General features: G+C 48.5%; 1 protein-coding gene across 3 annotated transcripts in view; it reads right to left on the bottom strand.

Annotated features, from left to right (window-relative positions):
- Nucleotides 1–9,676: 9,676 nt before the first annotated feature.
- ZNF330 (zinc finger protein 330) overlaps nt 9,677–18,842 on the bottom strand; it is a 167,846-nt gene continuing 158,680 nt past the window's right edge. For all 3 annotated transcript variants that reach the window (XM_078676862.1, XM_078676860.1, XM_078676861.1), the window contains exon 10: nt 9,677–10,327. In XM_078676862.1, the coding sequence (XP_078532988.1) occupies nt 10,056–10,327 (272 nt within the window). In that variant the 3' untranslated portion in view covers nt 9,677–10,055. The remainder of the gene's footprint in view (nt 10,328–18,842) is intronic.

Here is an 18,842-nt window from a genome sequence, read left to right on the forward strand (position 1 = left end):
TGCCTGCTGTTTGGGAAGCTGGGCAAGGAGAAACTAAGCCAATCTGCAAATTTTCACGCATCCGCTCGCTTGCGGAGCGCATCCCCGACAGTGCGGGGAAATTCCCGCCGCCGCGAAGATAGAGATCGTCGCAGCACCTGTTGCCGCTGCAAGAACAGACGCATTGTTCGCTTGCAGAACCAATCGCCCCGGTGCGGGAAGATTACTGTCACTGAGTATCATCGCAGAGCCTGTTGTCGCTGGGTGAGATCGCCGCTCCGCTTGCCTGCGGACCGCATCACATTGCTGCGAGTATCGTCACAGAGCCATCGCATCGAGGGGCCGCGAGAGGAGAAGATCGTAGCCGCGCATCGCTGCCGCACCGGAGATCGTCGCCGTCCCGAAGATCGAGCCTTTGCGAGACGCTTCCTACCGAACCTGCGCACCGGAATCCATACAAGATATCACCTCCCGCCCCATACAGACCGGATTCGTCACAACACACCCGCTGTGTCCAGAGGTGCTTTCGCATCGCCTCCCCAGGGTGTGACGCAATGCTTGTTTTTCAACGCTGCAGCTTCCATTTTGGAACTTTAGTCGCACCTAAAGGTACTTTTGGCTGAACGTGACGCAACTGTGGATTATTTTGATGCAAACCCTACAACTCTTTCAAAATCATATTCTTGAACTGTGTATGTTGGATTTTTGTCGTTTTGGTCTTGTGCAGTTTAGATAAAGATACTTTATTTTTCTAAACTGGTGTGGAGTCCATTTGTGGTGTTTTCACTGTGTTACTGTGAGTGTTGGTACAACTACTTTACACATTGCCTTTGATAAGCCTGTCTGCAAGGGGGTGAGCAGGGGTTATCTAAAGAGTGTATCCCACTTACCCTGACTAGAAGCAAGGGTCCCTATTTGGACATTGGTACCTACCTCTGCCAACTAGAGACCCCCAAATCTAACATTGGTGGTCAGCGGTGGGATTTGAACTTGTATTTGTACTGGACCCACAATAATTGGTGTACATCACTAGTTTAGTGCAGACCACTACGCTGCCTCATACTGGGTTTGGATTTTTGGTTCTATTTTTGATTAACTCTTCAAAGCATCATGTCTCAGAAGGCAGCAAGTGCGCCAGCAGAATTGGAGTTTTGCATTGAGGATTTGTATTCTTACAAAGTTAAACAGCTTAAACAATTCTGCAAAGATCGTATTTACCCTGTGAAAAGAAGCGCTAGAAAGAAGGAGCTGCAGAAAATCTTGAAGGCCTGGTGGGAGGCCCAAGAAGGAAATGTTGCAAGTGCAAGGGAGGGGTTTCAACCCCAAGATTTGCCTGTGAGCAACCCAGGCTCAAGGCCTGGCAGCACCCATTCCAGTAGGGGTTTCACTCCAGAAGAGTTAGAGGAGAATCAGAGAGTGAGAAACTATGACTTGGAAGTCAGGAGGTTAAAGATGAAGCAATTGGAAATGGAGAAAGAGAGAGACAGGGCGGCGGAGGACAGCAAAAATGCCCGTGCCCTGGAAGAAAAGAAATTGCTTTTGGCTCATGAGTTGAGCATAAGGAAACTGGATATCAAGGCCAAGGAGCTGGAGTCCAGTTCAAAAGGTGGCAGCGCACAGCCAGTGCAGGGGGGTAAAGTATATATTCCCAAGGATTTGGTACAGAATTACAATACAAGTGAGGACATGTATGCCTGCTTTACCTCTTATGAGATTGCTTTGATAATAAATGGTGCGCCTGAACAGCATTGGGGGGTGGGCCTGTGGAAACATTTTGAGGCTTCTGGAGGAGTGCTCTAGAGCCCTTAGAATTAGCAGGTGCCATGACCTACCCCAATATGAAAGCGTCCCTATGTCTCAGGTATGGACTTACTCCTGAGCAGTATAGACTGCAGTTTAGGAACTCCAAGAAGAAAGAGTCTGAGACTTGGATGGAGTGTGTGAATTTGTACTCGTGTGCACTGGAAGGTTGGATGAAGGACAGCAAAGTAATTGATTATAAGGGGTTGTTGCATTTAATTAGTTGGGAGCACTTGAGTAGTCTTTGTGTTCCAGAGCTGCGCCAGCATCTTGTAGACAGCAAGCTGACAGACCCCATTGAGCTTGCTAAGGAGGCGGACTGCTGCACCAGTACCAGGGTCCACAGAGGAATTGTGGGTACCACAGTCAAAGGTGGGCAGGGTCCCCAGCAGAAGAGTGGGGGGGGGACAAGGGTAACCAAAAGGAGTCCTCTTAAGGGCCCCAAACAGTTCCCCAGGAAAGGAGTCCCAACTCCCCAAACCTAGACAACCATGGCCCCCTAGGGACAGACGAGACAACAGGGGTCTCCCTACCTGCTATCACTGCAATGAGGTGGGACATGTTATCACTAGGTGCCCCAAGAAACCCCCAGCTCCCACTGGTGCTCCAAAACCGGGTTTAGTGAGTAGCTTTGGGAGAGGATTTAATTTCTAGTGAAGGGATGGGACCAGCAGTTATGACCCTGGTCTCCTTAGGAGACTAAGAGATGGTCCAGGAAACCTACCTGCCCCCGAACACTGAGAAATACGGGCAGAAGGTGACTATCAATGGGAGGGAGATAAAGGCTCTGAGACACAGGAGCCAGTGTGACATCTGTAAGGTGTCAGTGGGTGTCTGAAGAGCAGGTCATTCCCAATGTACTTCACCCAGTAGTTGCAGTTGACAACTCAATGCGCCTCTGCAAAGTGGCGCAGGTTCCATTTGAGTGGAGGGGGGTCTCAGGTCTCTTGAAGGGTGTTGTGAGTCCATCCATGCCTTTAGACTGTCTGCGAGGAAATGACCTAGAGAGTTCCCCATGGAAGGAGGTGGATCACCAGTCTCATATGGAGGTGTTGGGTCTGCCTGAGTGGGTCTGTGTGACCACTCGGTCTATGGCAGCCAGTAGGGGTGATTCAGCAAACCTGGAGCCTGAAATAGTGGCCCAGGTACCTACCAGGAAAAAGAGAGTCAGGGGGCGCGGGAAACCCGGCCCTGCAGTTCCCACGGCCCAGGAAGGAGCAGAACCGGAGGGGGATGCCCTGGAGCCTACCGCGGAACAGGTGGCCCGAACTGGGAGACCTACCTGAGCTGACCCATTGGCAGCAAGAAGGTGGCCCCTCCAGGGAGGAGTTCTGCAAAGCGCAGATGGAATGCCCTTCTCTCATTGGTGTGCGGCAGCAGGCTGTAGACCAGGCAGCAGGTGGAGCGTCCAAGGATCATCTAATTTACTCTTACTCTTCTACTGCCGGTCTTGTACAGGTCCCAAGGACTAAGAAAGTTTCCTGGGGTGACAGGTCCTTTATAGTGACCACCACCAAACTTTGGAACAGTCTTCCTAGCCAAATAAAAACCTGCACCTCTCTCCTTTCCTTTCGCAGACAGATAAAAACCTGGCTTTTTAAACAGTATAGTGGACACTCAGCGCCGAGACACCCTCGGGTATTTGTGCGCTTAACAAATTTTCTAAAATAAATTAAAAAAATAAATAAATAAACTAGGGAAGATGGCTTACTTTATAGTGAGCCTAAGTTCGCTGAGCCCGGTGCAGCCCATGTGCTGGTGGTACCCGAACGCTTCAGGGACTTCCTAATTGGTCAAGCTCATGAAGTGCCTCTCGCAGGACATCTGGGGCAAGACAAGCCCTTCCAAAAGCTTGTCACCCACTTCTTCTGGCCCCAGATGAAGAAGCATGTCGGTACATTCTGTAGGACTTGCCAGACATGTCAGGCAAGTGGCAAGAGCAGAGTGATGTGCAAGGCACCCCTCCAACCCTTTCCTGTGGTGAGCACCCCTTTCAAGCGGGTGGGCATCAACATTGTGGGGCCACTGGACCCCAAGACAGCCTTAGGCAACAGGTTCATCCTGGTCTTGGTGGACCATGCCACCCGGTACCCGGAAGCTGTCCCTCTCAGGACAATCAAAGGAAATTGTGGTGGGCCGTGCATTGATGAGGATCTTTTCCTGTGTGGGGTTTCCCAGATATGTAGTCTCCGACCAGGGTACCAACTTCATCTCTAGGTACATGAAGTCTCTGTAGGAGGAGTGTGGGGTAACTTATAAGTTCACCACTCCTTATCACCCTCAAGGAAACGGGTCGGTTGAAAGGTTCAACCGAACTCTGAAAGGTATGATTATGGGCCTAGCGGAGCCCATGAGACGGAAGTGGGACGTGTTTTTACCATGCCTGTTTGCCTACAGGGAGGTGCCTCAGAAGTCCTTAGGATTCAGTCCCTTTGAACTTCTGTATGGCCACCCAGTTAGAGGACCTCTCACTCTGGTGAAGGAGGGGTGGGAGAAATCCAACGAGAAAACCCCCAAGGATGTGTTCAGCTACATGCTGGCCTTCCGCAACCAGACAACGCTTCAGGAAGCTCGCTCAGAAGAACCTAGAAGCTAGCCAGGAAGAAATGAAAAGATGGTACAACCAGAATACCACTCTGGACTAATTTCAACCTGGGCAGAAAGTGTGGGTGATGGCGCCAGTGGAGCCTTGCGCGCTCCAAGACAAGTGGACTGGGCCATATGAGGTGGTGGAGTGCAAGAGCGAAGTAACCTACCTGGTTAATTAGCAGACTCCCAGGCAGCCCCTGAGAGTCTTCATGTGAACCGCCTCAAGCCCTACTTTGAGAGGTCTGATGCGACAACGCTCCTGGCTACAGATGCTAGAATGGAAGAGGAAAGTGACACTCTTCCTGACCTCCTGGCAGCCAAGGAGCAAGACTGGTCAGTGGATGGTGTGGTCCTCTCGTCCCACCCTGACCCCAGAACAGCAGAGGGACTGTCGCCAGGTGTTGGGTCCGTTTGCCTCCCTGTTCTCCCTGACCCCAGGTGTCACTAATTGGTGCGTCCATGATGTGGACACTGGAGATAGTCTACCTGTGAAACAGAAATTTTACATGGTAGCTGACAGTCAGGGCCAGCATCAAAGAAGAGGTTTCCAAGATGTTGGTGCTAGGGGTAATTGAGCCCTCCAGCAGCCCCTGGGCTAGCCCAGTGGTCATAGTATCAAAAGCTGCTGCGCCCGGTGCCACTTCAGAACTCCGGTTTTGTGTGGACTACCGTGGGCTTAATGTGGTCACCAAGACTGACGCACACCCCATCCCCAGAGCTGATGAGCTTGTGGATCGGTTGGGCGCTGCCCAGTACCTCACTATGTTTGACTTAACATCTGGGTACTGGCAGATTGCCTTAACTGAGGGGGCCAAAGAGGTCTGCGTTCTCAACGCCAGAGGGGCACTTCCAGTTCTGTGTCATGCCCTTTGGGTTGAAGAACGCCCCTGCCACGTTCCAGAGACTGGTCAACCAGGTACTGACCGGGCTGGAGGAATTCAGCGTTGCATACCTGGATGACATTGCTGTGTTCAGCTCCACATGGGAAGAACACTTGCAACACCTCTATGAAGTGTTGAAGGCTCTGCAAAGGGCAGGCTTCGCTATCAAGGTCAGTAAGTGCCAGATAGGGCAGGGATCTGTGGTGTCCTTGGGACACCAGGTGGGGAGCAGCCAGGTGGCGCCTCTACAGGCAAAGATTTATACCATTCTGGCTTGGGAGCCCCCCCAAGACCCAGACAGAGGTGAGAGCCTTCTTAGGTCTCACCGGGTATTACTGACGGTTTGTAAAGGGATATGGCACCATTGTTGTCCCCTTGACAGAGCTGACTTCAAGGAAGCAGCCCAGGAGAGTGAATTGGACCGATGCCTGTCAAACTGCTTTTGATGCCCTGAAGACTGCCATGTGCACAGCACTTGTGCTCAAGGCACCTGATTTCTCCAGTGAGTTTGTAGTGCAGACAGACGCTTCAGAGCATGGTGTGGGAGCAGTACTCTCACAGATCAACGACGAGGGCTTGGACCAACCTGTGGCCTTCATTAGTAGGAGGCTACTTCCCAGGGAACAGAGGGGGAGTGCAATTAAAAGAGAAGCTTTTGCTGAGGTCTGGGCTCTGAAGATGCTGAGGCCCTACGTGTTTGGGACTAACTTCCGGGTTCAGACAGACCACAGAACCCTCAGATGGTTAATACAGATGAGGGGTGAGAACCCAAAACTGTTGAGGTGGTCCATCTCCCTACAGGGAATGGACTTTACGGTGAAACACCGCCCTGGCACAGAACACGCCAACGCAGATGGTCTGTCCAGATTTTTCTGCCTTAGCGATGAGAACTCCCAAGAGGGTGGGCAGTACTCCCCAGTTTCAGCTGGATGGTACACGTGTTAGACCTGGCATCTTTGGCGAAGTTTCCCCTGACTTTTTGCCTCTACCTCCTGTATTTTTGACGCTGTGCTGGATTTAGTTTTTGTTGGTTTAGATGCTTTGGGCACTTTGCCACTGCTGATCAGTGTCAAAGTGCAAGTGCTCCCTGAGTACACTTTTATTGTAGTTGGTTATCCATGATTGGCATATTTGTATTACCAAGAAATCCCTAGTAAAGTGCACTGAGTGTGCCAGGGCTGGTGATTCAAATGCTACTAGTGGGCCTGCAGCACTGATTGTGCCGCCCACATGAGAAGCCCAAAAATGGTGTCTCAGGCCTGCCACCGCAGTGCCTGTGTGCAGTTGCTAACTGCCATGCTGCCCTGGCCAGTGTCCACACTGGCCAGGCCTAACCCTTGCCTTTCTGTACACATTGGACAGCCCTATAAAATTTGCAATTTGTATTTATATAGCGCATTATCACCAACGGTCTCTAAGCGCCGACGCCCTAGGAACCCCCCTGGGCAGGGTGGTGAATATGAAAGGCAGAGCATGTACTGGTGTGTGAATTACAGCTATTTTAGTTTTTCACTATTGAGAGGGCTATCTTGCCCATAGGCTATAATGGGGAATGCGGAGTATAATGTTTACCTGCATATCGTCCCATAGAAGCAAGATAGAAAATTAAAGTCTGGTATCCCTGAACACAGAATTTAATAACACATTTTAGGAAGAATGGTTTTTAAAATCCTGTGTTTGAGAACAGCACTTTTAGAAAGTGACTGTTCTCGTCTAACCTTTCTGTGTGCCTTGGCCAGTTTGTGAATTGACTGTCTGGTTTGTGTGTGACAGGGGCTGGGGAGCCCCCAGGAGGGTGGATGAGTGAGCCCTAGGCTGAATGACTGCATCTGCATCTTAAGTGGTGGGAGGGGATAGCACCAGGGCCTGAATTGGGCTGTGCCTGCCTTCCACAATGCTGGCTCCACCTCCTGCCGGGCAGCCGACGACCCTGCCCCTCTCTCTGAAAGGAGAGAAGACAGAAAAACGACGTGCTCAGGAACTGACCTGAACTGGTTCTGACCAAGCCAAGGCCTCTCTGACTCTAGAGAACAAAGGAAAGACTGGTATAAAAAGGGCTACCCAGACTACAGAAAATTAGATCCTGGAATCAAGAAGGATCCTCTGCCACTAAGAAAGCCGCAAGACTGAAGAGGAAGGACAATCCTACTGTGTACTTGTGGGCTGACCTGCAGTTGCTTCCCCCTGAACTCTACTGTATGAGTTCTGCCCTTCCTAGAGTGCTTGGTCCAGTTATGGTGCCTCTGGAAGTTGTGTCTGCTGTTTGGGAAGCTGGGCAAGGAGAAACGAAGACAATCTGCACATTTTCACGCATCGCTTGCATGCGGAGCGCATCCCCGACAGTGCGAGGAAATTCCCGCCGCGGCGAAGGTCGAGATAGTCGCAGCGCCTGTTGCCGCTGCAAGAACCAACGCATTATTCGCTTGTGGAACGCATCGCCCCGGTGCGGGAAGATTACGGTCGCTGCGAGTATCACCGCAGAGCCTTTCGTCGCTGGGTGAGATCGCCGCACCGCTTGCTTGCGGACCGCATCACGTCGCTGGCAGTATCGTCGCAGAGCCATCACATCGATGGGCCGCGAGAGGAGAAGATCAAAGCTGCGCCTCGCTGGCGCACCTGAGATCGTCGCATCGTGCTTTTGCGAGACGCTTCCTACCGAACCTGCGCACTGGAATCCATACAAGGTATCCCCTCCCTCCCCATACAGACCGGATTCGTCGCAACACGCCCGCTGCATCCAGCGGGGCTGTCGCATCACCTCCCCAGGGTCTCAGGAGGGACGCATCGCTTGTTTTCCAATGCTGCATCTTCCATTTTGGAACTTGTGTCGCATCTAAATGTACTTTTGGCTAAACATGACGCAACTGTGGATTATTTTAACGCAAACCCTAATCATAATTTTGAACTGTTTATGTTGGATTTTTGTTGTTTTGGTCTTGTGTAGTTTAGATAAAGATACTTTATTTTTCTAAACTGGTGTGGAGTCCATTTGTGGTGTTTTAACTGTGTTACTGTGAGTTTTGGTACAAATACTTTAGACATTGCCTTTGATAAGCCGGACTGCTCGTGCCAAGCTACCAAGGGGGTGAGCAGGGGTTATCAAAAGAGTGTATCCCCCTTACCCTGACTAGAAGCAAGGGTCCCTATTTGGACATTGGTACCTACCTCTGCCAACTAGAAACCCCCAGATCTAACAGTTACAAAAGATTTTGAGTAATTTACCTGAAAGAGCAAATCGTTAAAGTAAGCTAATAACACATCTACAATGGTCTGAAGGTCATTTGCTGTACAAGCAGCCAACGCCGCATCATTGACGTATAGCAGTATGGGAATGGATTTCTTTCCCTTGCATGGCACATCCCTTCTATTTTCCACAAAGTGATTGTAAATACTAATTATATAAAGCTGAAAAGGGGGGGGCTGCCCCTTCATAAGCCACAAGTAACTCAGGATGCCATACCCGGAGAATCTGAATGGGCTGGCTCCATTGTTATTATGGATCAAAGTTTGGGGAACCCCTGATGCTGGCCTTATCAGAACTTGTATCACTGATTGTCACTTGATGGGCAGACCTGAAACCCTGGCTCTACTACATGAGGGTATCATTTAAGACCACAGCATTACAAGACTATATAATAATACTTTCATAATCGGGCCAGAATATGAAATAGATTACTTAGTATGCATTACGAATTCTACACTGCGCTATTGGCTCACACTTTTTAGACTCTCAATGTTGTACTTTAAATTTGCTTTTCCCATGCCATGGGCCTAGCCACAGGATTTACCTCCATGCGGTTGCAACAATGTCTCTAGCACTAGCCACTAAATCTTGTTTTGAACTTTGTATTCAGCCCTAAGTCTTACATTTCAGGTCCTCATTTAGCGAAAGACTAACTTGAGACATCACAAGAATGAGCTTGTATTCCTGCAATGTTTGGGATCTACAGAAACCTATTATGCGATTATAAATTTAATAAGAACAGCTTTTTAATATTAGGAAAAGATACAAACCCCTACAACTAGTCTAATTGTTGGGTTTTAAATTATATTACGGCACTCTGTTGTTTAATGAATGATCTTATGCTTTCGCTAAAATGCTTTCTATGCCAATGTTTGCTTTTTAGTATTAAGGAATTTATTTACGATTTTAATACTGTGTCACACATCCACTCTAAATTGCACTTGAACAACGTAACTCCTATTGTCTTGAATATGCCATCACCAAAATGTTCTTTGTTGTATTCCTCTTTGTAAATTGTTCATGCTGTGCTTTTATGGTTCCGGCCAAATAAAAATCGATTGATAGATATCATTCACAAAATACAATAAATCAGCCAGCAAACATAATTTGGTTTCAAGCTTAAAAATGCATCATTCATTCTGGAATCTACTATACAAGACAGACACCAGAAACAGCTAGCATCTGTTAGGGTCAAATTCATATTTATTCTCTTAAAACTTTATATTTTTTTGACAGACCCGAGAATATACTTATCTTACTGTAGCCAAAAACTCAAGCTAAATCAAGAAGTATGGAAACACAAAAGCAAGCCGCAACTCGGACTTAAAAAAACAGGGTGCATCAGGACCTACCCATTAATACCTTGCCACCTTTAACTAACCGAGTCAAGCTGTATCCAATCCTAGCCATGACAAATAAGTGAGATGTTTAAGCTATATAAAGGTCAATTTTGTTTTCACTAGAATATTTTAATAATTCATTTGGCAGGTATCATCAGTCAACAGTTCATTAAGCATTCCAGAAATTCCAACTTTTAAGCCTTCACACTGAAAATATGCCTCCTAGTTTTGAGCTTCCTCGTAATGAGCATAGCCACTTGCATATGTGTTTCCTAAATTCAGCTGACTAAATGGATCTGTGTTCTCTGTATCAGAGTCTTTGCCGCCATCATTCTCCCCTTCTTCATCGTCTTCTTCTTCATCTTCCTCATAGTCATCATCATCATCATCATCATCATTTCGGCCAGATGCAAGGTTCTTCCAGTAGGCATCATAACCAGAAGCACCATCTCCATCTTCAGCCCCAGTCTGTCTTCCAAACTTCATAGAGCGTGCTGCAGAAAAAAATATAAGATAAAAACCCTAGTTAATTATTTTACCAAAATTGTGAAATAAAAACTATTTTTCTAACAAAAGGGGGGGGGGGGGGTCTTAATTTTTTTTTTTAAGTGCTTTGCTTTTAGAATTATCTCCATGACACCTTGGCTCAATCACATACGTCAACATTATATTGAATATTTTATCATATTTTGTACTGAACAAACGAGTTGCATATTTTGTTAATAAAGACACCCTTTAACAATTGATCAAAAGTAACATGAAAATACTTTTGTTAACCCTGTATTTTAAATGAAAATAACACTGGAGCACATTTAGCAGATATTCAGATCATTATACATGATATTGGTACATTACATGTGTACAGGTGCCCAAAGCCAATTAAAGGAGTAACAATAGTGACACATTTCTAATGTATATACTACCTAGCCCATGTGAAATAAGGTCTATTAACATTTAGTTCACTATTAGCTGTTTCAACTCTTCCTCCACCTCACTGCTTGGGGACTATTGTCATTCTTCTGTCCCAAGTCTGTGGTTATGCTGTCCTGGTTATCACAGCAAGAATAGCTTTATAGGGGCTCAGAAATCTTAAAGTCTCGCAGCAGGGTGTACAATCCCTCAGTATGCTTCAACCATTTAATTACATTAAACCAAGTAATAGATACAGTCCTTATATTCGAGTACAAGACTGCCCATCCATCTCATGGGCACTCATCTTTTTGCAAACAAGGCCACTGCTATACATTTTTGACTGGGCTTTGGGACCTATCACATTTTTAAGAAGGTCTTCCAGTGGAGTACAGGGAACAAGTTTCCCTGTTTAACCTTTGTAGAGTCAAATACTTTAGTCCACAACCATGCAATCTCAGGACATAAACACGGTAATGTATAAAATGTGTATCGTCTGTTTTACACATACCGGTACTTCTGGCTGTTGAGGGTTTAATTGCATGTACCTAACTTGTGCTTAACAGAACTTCCATTTGTCTTCAGTTAGCAAAGGGCCGATATCTGCATACAAGTGTCCTTTGGTTACCTCATCTAGTGTCTGGCATGTTCTGCACATGAGTTGGTCAAAATCAGTGTGTTGTCTTGTTTTTCAATTATTCTCATTAAAATAAATCATTCCTGGGGTAATTTCCGTAGCTCCAACCATACCCCTCTCGCAGTACGTCTAAGAGTGATGTAGAGTCTAAACTTCAGGGGTGACTCTTCCCTCAACTCAACTTCTGTAGCGTTATGAATTCTCCTTTGATAAAGCCCCCAAAATCGGGGAGGCACAGATTATTTGGCATTATCTTTCGGCCAGTCTTTTTGGTTGGGGCAAGAGAGGATTGTCACTTAGTAGTAATAGCAGTAAATAATAAATAGGCTATGACAAAACAGGAAATGGTTAAAACTTCAGAACATGCAAACAATTTTTCAGTCAAATAATAATGCCGCCTTTATACACAATCTAACAGCTATTGCAGTTACTAGGATTCATTTTTTTCTCAGGTTGCATCTTTTGCCTTTAACACCTTGGCTGCTAGGGAGATTATTCTGCTGTGCTGAATAATATCTAAATCCATTGTTTCATGACGAGCTGAGCTCGTCATGAGCACACGAGCAGTGTACTGCATGACGAGCTGAGCTCGTCATGAGCATCGAAGGGGTTAATGAAAATGTGAAGTCTTGCAAAAAAGCGCAATGGAACACAACAAAAGTAACATTTGAGATAATCAAAGGAATTTATTATATGAATATGTTTCATATTGTTTGTAGTTGCAATTTTTTAAACTGGTAGATGGTGTAGTCTTTGGACTTGACTCTTTGGGCAGTAGGCATGGTGTGCTACATAACAGTAGGTTTAGGTTTTCTTTCAACCGTAGGGGAAAGTGCTGAAATTTGAACAAAGTATATCCAGTTGTTTCAGAGGTTGAAAGTTACTTTTTAGATACAGTAAGAGATAAGAAAATTGAATTTGTAAACGTATTCTCGCTGTTTTATAAAGCGCAGCATTCATCTATATGCATCTTGCCACTTGGAAGTAAAACTGAACAAATTAGAGTGGGTAAAGCCATGCTCTCAAAGCTCGTATAAACTGAGGTGGAATTGCTTCCAGAAGTTGGGCTAAGAGTATTCCATAGTTTGGCTGCAATACTGCTACGTTTTGGTATAAACCCAGCCTTGTCTGGCTGCATTAGGTGGGGCATATGCGGGAGGAGCCAGGCCGTCATACTCCATACTCCCGCTCAGCAGTTTCACGTCTAGGTTCAAAAGCGAGATCAGTCGATAGGAACTCAGCATTTGGGGATCCCTGTCAAGGTTTGGTATGATGGTTACCACCGCTTCCCTCATGGAGGCTGGCAAAGACTGAACCTCCAAGCCCTCATTATATACCTCCAGGTGGCGGTTTGCCAGCAAAGGAGCAAAACGTTAGTAAAACCCTACAGAGAAATCATTTCTTACAGGATTCATAGCTGGCCTGAGATGTCGGATAGCTGCCAGTAGTTGCTCTTTAGTGATCCTGGCTCCAAGCGTCTCTTCTATTTCATGATCTAACCGAGGCAATCCCATCAAAGCAAAGAAATCCTGGATGGCTTCCTGTGGCAGGGAGACTTGTTTTTTATAGACATTGGCCAAGTGCTTGGCGAGTATTTCAAGGATCGCCTGTTGGTTGAATACTAAATCTCCATTACCATCTTAAATTTGTAGTATAGGTGTCTCTTTACCAACCGGGCGAGCAAGGCCTCCATATGTAAACACTGCCGATACGCGGTGTAAGTGAATTTTCCAGTCCGCGCCAAGACTCCAATAGTTCTTCACAGGCACTGCACCACTCACCAATCACTTGGGGAGCTGTAGAGTGATCCGCCTCCAGTTTGCCCAACTTTCGCTTCTGCGTTGGTATACCCAGCTCTAATTGACGCCTAACCCATATGTTGTCTTTATGCAGACGCCTCAAACGAATAGTTTTCTTACCTGTCGGTGTAGTTTTGCAGCTTGAAGATCTTTCTGGATTCACTATGCTGTGCATTATTCCTCGGTCTTGTGGTTGGGTCCGGATTCGTAGTCTTTTCTTTTTTTTTTTGTAGCCCAGGTGGGCGTCGGCGTCACACCCCCTTGGGTGTATTTCCGGTGACGTCGGCATGCTTCCTGCGGAAGCTCCCACTCTTGGGCACCATCTTCGGGTTCTTTTTTTCCGTGTTTCTTTCGTTTCCGAAGTAATGGCAATGTTCTATTCAGGTAATATTTTACCGCTTTGTACCTTCAAAGTATTTTCCACTTGTTCTATTTCCACCTCTTCTCTCTCCAGCCTCATCTTTCTGGCGGAGGTGGGTGGGTTCGCACGTGAATCCAGAAAGATCTTCAAGCTGCAAAACTACACCGACAGGTAAGAAAACTATTCGTTTTGCAGCGTGAATCTTTCTGGATTCACTATGTTGTGCATAGATTTTGTAGCGGTTTCTCATCTCTGTGGCGGTTGGGTGGAAGATGAGCGTTGGGTATTGAATATGTGCTGTAGCACCTTCTGTCCAACTTGAGCTTCCTTGTTCATCTGTATGTCCACACAGTAGTGCTTCGTGAACGTGTGCACCGAAGCCCATGTTGCCGCCAGGCATATGTCTTGTATGGGTGTGTTAGCCAGGAAGGCTATTGTAGCACCCTTTTTCCTAGTGGAGTGGGCACGTGTCCCCTCTGCTAGCTCTTGTCCTGCACGCTTGTGGCAGAGTTGGATTGTCTGTGCGATCCATCGTGCAATGGTCTTTTTGGTTACTGCTTTTCCCATGTAACTGTTGGCGAATGACACAAAGAACTGTTTTGTTTTCCTGTGTCCCTTCGTCCTTTCGATGTAGTGCATGACTGCCCTTCTGGCGTCCAGGGTGTGCAGAGCTCGCTCTGCGGCAGTTGTTGGTTTTTGGAAAAAACTCGGTATCTGTATAGACTGGTTCATGTGAAATTTAGATACCACCTTCGGCATGAAGTTTGGGTCAGTCCTCATCACAACCCTATCATTGTGTATTTGTATGTAGGGTTCTTGTAGCGTCAGAGCCTGAAGCTCGCTTACTCTGCGTAAGGACGTTATTGCAACCAGGAAAGCTGTTTTCATAGTTAGCATCTTTAAGGACGCCTTGTGGGGCGGTTCAAAGGGCTCTTTCATGAGTTCCGTTAGGACTATGTTCAAGTTCCATGCAGGTGGTGGCACCCGCTTGGGTGGTGCGATCCTTTTCGCACCTTCTAGGAATCTCTTCACCGCCTGTGATGTGAAGAAACTCCTGCAAGTTTCTCCCCTTGTGTAGGCGACTATCGCTGCCAAGTGAACCCTCAAGGAGGATGAGCTAAGGTTCTTCTCTAGCAAGTGCGTCAGGTACTTTAGCACTGTGGAGTCCTTCTTCATTTTATTGTGAAGTCTTTCTTGTCTGCACCATATTGAGAACCTTTTCCATTTCGCAACATAGCACTTCCGAGTGCTAGGCCTTCTTGCCTCCCGCAGGACCTTCAGGGTACTTTCTGGCAATCTTAAATGTGCGAACTCTATGTCCTCAGGAGCCACGCTACTAGGCTCATGCTCTCTGGCTCTGGGTGTAGCACCTCTCCGTTCTGCATGGAGTGTAAGTCTTTCCTCCTGCTGAATCTGTGGGGTGCACACTGTGTCATCTCCATGATCTGCGAGTACCATGTCTGCCTCGCCCACTGTGGTGCGACCAGTATCAGTGTCATGTTGCTCGCTCTGCACTTGCTCAGTACTCTGTGCATCAGTGGTATCGGGGGAAAGGCGTAGGCAAATGTCCTTGACCAATCTATCCATAGGGCATTCCCTAGTGACCCTTCCTCGGGCTGCCTGGATGCGAAGTTTTGGCATTTTGCATTCTGGCGTGTGGCAAACAGGTCCACCGATGGAGTTCCCCATCTGTCGAATAGGCGCCTTGTCTCCTGAGCATTGAGCTCCCACTCGTGGGATGCCGATGTCTGCCTGCTGAGCCAATCTGCTTGTATGTTGTCCTTCCCTGGCAGGTGTATGGCCAGCAGGTCTATCTTGAGAGGGATGGCCCATCTCCATATCTCCTGCGCTAGAGTTGAAAGCGGGGATGACTGTGTGCCCCCCCCTGCTTGTTGATGTAGAACATCGCAGTGGTATTGTCTGTTTGTATCAACACCTTGTGTTTGTACAGTCTTGTTTGAAAGGCTTTAAGTGCAAGGAAGATTGTCTTCAATTCTAAGTAATTGATGTGCTTTGTCGCATCTGTCGGTGTCCACAGTCCCCTCACCTTGAGCTCCTCCATGTGAGCGCCCCATCCCTTCAGGGATGCGTCTGTGGTGATGGTCACTGTTGACATTGGGGGCGTTAGAGGCTTTCCCCTTGCTATGTTCTCCATGGTCCACCATGTCATCTCCTTCTGCACTGCGTGCGTTACAACCACTAGATCCTCCCAACTGCCTGTAGCTTGTGACCATTGCTCCTGTAGCCATTCTTGAATGGGTCTCATGTGGAGTCGTACATTCGGTACCAGGTGGATGCATGATGCCATCATCCCCATGATCTTGCTCGCAGTCCTCACTGTCCGAGCTTGTCCCTTCCGGTAGAGGCGAGTTTCCTTCACCAGTGCCTTCGCCCTCTTCTTGCTGGGGAACACCTTGCCCTGTAAGGTGTTGATCTGTGCTCCCAGGAAGATCTTCACTTGTTCCGGCTCCATTGATTATTTCTTCCAATGGATGGAGAACCCCAGGTTTATGAGCGTGCTTGTCACTGTATGTGCGTGCAGCTTGCATTTCTGGTATGAGTTTGCTTTCACCAGCCAGTCGTCCAGGTAAGGGTATACGTGTATTCCTTGCCTTCTTAGGTGCGCTGCGACTGCTGCGAGGCACTTTGTGAAAACTCTTGGTGCTGATTTTAGACCGAAGGCCAGTGTCGTGAACTGGTAGTGGCTTTCTCCGACGGTGAACCTGAGCATGTGTTTGTGCTTTCTGTTCATTGGAATGTGCAGGTATGCGTCTTTGAGGTCTATTGTGACCATGAAGTCCCCGATCTGCAATTGTGGGAGCACCTCTTGCAGGGAGGTCATTTTGAATTTTTGCGTTCTTATGAATTTGTTCATGAACCGTAAGTCGAGAATGGGTCTCATTGTTTCGTCTACTTTTGGTACCAGGAAGTACATTGAGTATACTCCTGTGTTTCTTTCCTTGAAGGGGACCCGTTCTATGGCCTGCTTCCGCAGGAGTTCCTTTGCCTCCTCCTGCAGACACTGCAGCTGCTTGCCTGCTAGTGGCTTTCTTTTTGGTTTTCTGCTTGTTGGCCTCCCCTCCAACTCTATGCAGTATCCGAATTGGATAATGTTGAGGATCCATTTGTCTGATGTGATTTCTCTCCACTCTCGGAGGTGGAATCTTAATCTTCCTCCCACTGGTGTCATGTGGTCGTAGGTGTCTAGTTTGTCTTGACCCATCTGTACGTGCTGCCCCCTGGGATCTTTTTTGTGGGCGGGCACACAGAGTTTTTTGAAGTCACTTAGAGGTGGGCTGCTGCCCCCCTCTTCTATTTTGTCCCCGTCCACTTCTCCCTCGAAAGGACTGGCCTCTTTGTTGGTACTGCCAGGGCTGCTTCTGATGACCATGCTGAGTCTGCGAGTCTGCCTGGTGCGTTTGCTGGAAAGCCTGGTGTGATGTACCTGGCTGGTTTCCGCCTCTCCCGCCGGGCCTCCGTGACGGGGTGCCCCTCTTGTTCCCTCTGAACTGCAATGCTCCCATGGACCTTGCTGTTTCGTTATCTTTCTTCAGTTGGCTGAGCGTTTCATCAACTGTTGTTCCGAAAAGCGTGCTGCCGTTGAACGGTGTGTTCAGGATGCTGTGTTGCACCTCCGGTTTGAAACCGGATATCCTGAGCCAGGCGTGCCTCCTTTCCGTGACGCCCATCATCATGAGCCTGCTGGCGGTGTCTGCCCCATCCAGGGCCGTCTTAAGGCAAGAATTTGCCGCGTTCTTTCCCTCTTCAACCAGCTTTTCGGCTTTCTGCCTGGCATCCTGGGGCAAGTCCTTCACCAACTGCCCCAGTCCCTCCATGATTTGGTACATGTGCCTGTTTATCAGGGCGTTGGAATTAGCCATGCGCCAGTGGGTCGCAGCATTCCGTTCGATCCTTCTGCCCTCCAGATCCATCCTTTTGCTCTCCTTATCCGGTGGTAGGCCCGAGGTAGTGGGTACGTTAGCCCTCCTCCTTGCTGTGGCCGTGATAATGGAGTCTGCGGAGACCGTGCCCTGAATGTAGGCCGGGTCCTTTGTGGCATGCTTGTACTTCTTCTCAGTTCTGGGAGTTACTGCCTTGCATGTTGCGGGCTCCCTGAAAGCTTCCTTCCCCTGAGCCAAGACGCTCTCGAGCATTGGAAGGAACTGGCTCCTCGTTTGTGTTGGGAGCAATGTTTCTAGAAGGAAGTCTGCTTTCTGCTTCTCTTCGTCGAGCTTGAGCTTGAAAGCTGCTGCGGCAGCTTGTATCACCGAGTTGTAGGCCCCGATGTCGTCCGGCGGCGAGGGCCTCGAGGGGTAAGTGTCGACCACCTCCTCCGGGCTGTCGGTGTCGACATCTATGTAATCTACCTCCTGTAGGTCAGAGGGTGTCGAGTCTGCGTCCGTCCTGCTTTCCTCTTCCTCCCCATAGTTGTAACTATCGTAGGGATTCTCGTACTCCTCCTGGTCGTCGATCACCTAGACGTCCTGGTCTTGTTACTCGACGACTTCGGCGATCTCTTCCTCCTCCTCGACTGCCTCCATCACTGGTGGCTTGGTCTTGTGAGGGATCGTGGAGGCCTTCATCTTTGCATCGAAATCTTTCTTCCGCTGCATGATGTTCTCCATTTCGGCCTCGAGGCGCCTTCTCTTCTCCATCTCTGCCGCGTGTTCCGCGTCGGATGGGTCGGCCGTTCTTTTCGGCGGATGGTTCGTCGCCGTACCTTTCGGCGTCGAAGTTTTCGACGTCGACGTCGGACCGGGTCTTGGGTCTCTGGTCGTCGTCGTCAGTTTTGGGTCTTTCTCCCTCGGCGTCGATCGATCCTTTTCGGGGACGATTTTCGACGTTTTCTGCTGATCAGCAGCCCTCGGCGCCGGGGACTCCTTCTCGGAGGATCCGCTGGGCCTGGGAGTAGTCGCGGACGCCGCCTTTTTTGGCGTCGGCGTTTTCGGGGTCTTGCCCTCGATTTTTCTAGACTCAGTCTCTCGGGTTCTTGGGGGCCGAAGAGTCTCCTACCTTGTCAGAAGTCTTCGTGTAATCGGTCTCTACGACCGTGTAGCTGTCGTCTTCGGCGGCAGCGTGGTCTTCTTCCTCGGAGGACATCCCCAGCTCGTAGAGGGACGGAGTCGGGGCCTTCCCCTGCAGGGTGGCGTGTGCTACCCTCTGCCTCTCTCTCACGCGAAGGGTCTTCGGGGCGAAGGCGGAACAGGCGTTGCAGTCTCCGCTTTCGTGGTCCACCGGTAGGCAAAGGTTGCATACCGGGTGCTGGTCCTTCTGCGCGTACTTGTGGTGGCAGTTACGGCAGA

This window comes from Lissotriton helveticus, chromosome 2_1 (assembly GCF_964261635.1).
Source record: "Lissotriton helveticus chromosome 2_1, aLisHel1.1, whole genome shotgun sequence".
In the NCBI taxonomy this organism is placed as follows: Eukaryota; Metazoa; Chordata; class Amphibia; order Caudata; family Salamandridae; genus Lissotriton; species Lissotriton helveticus.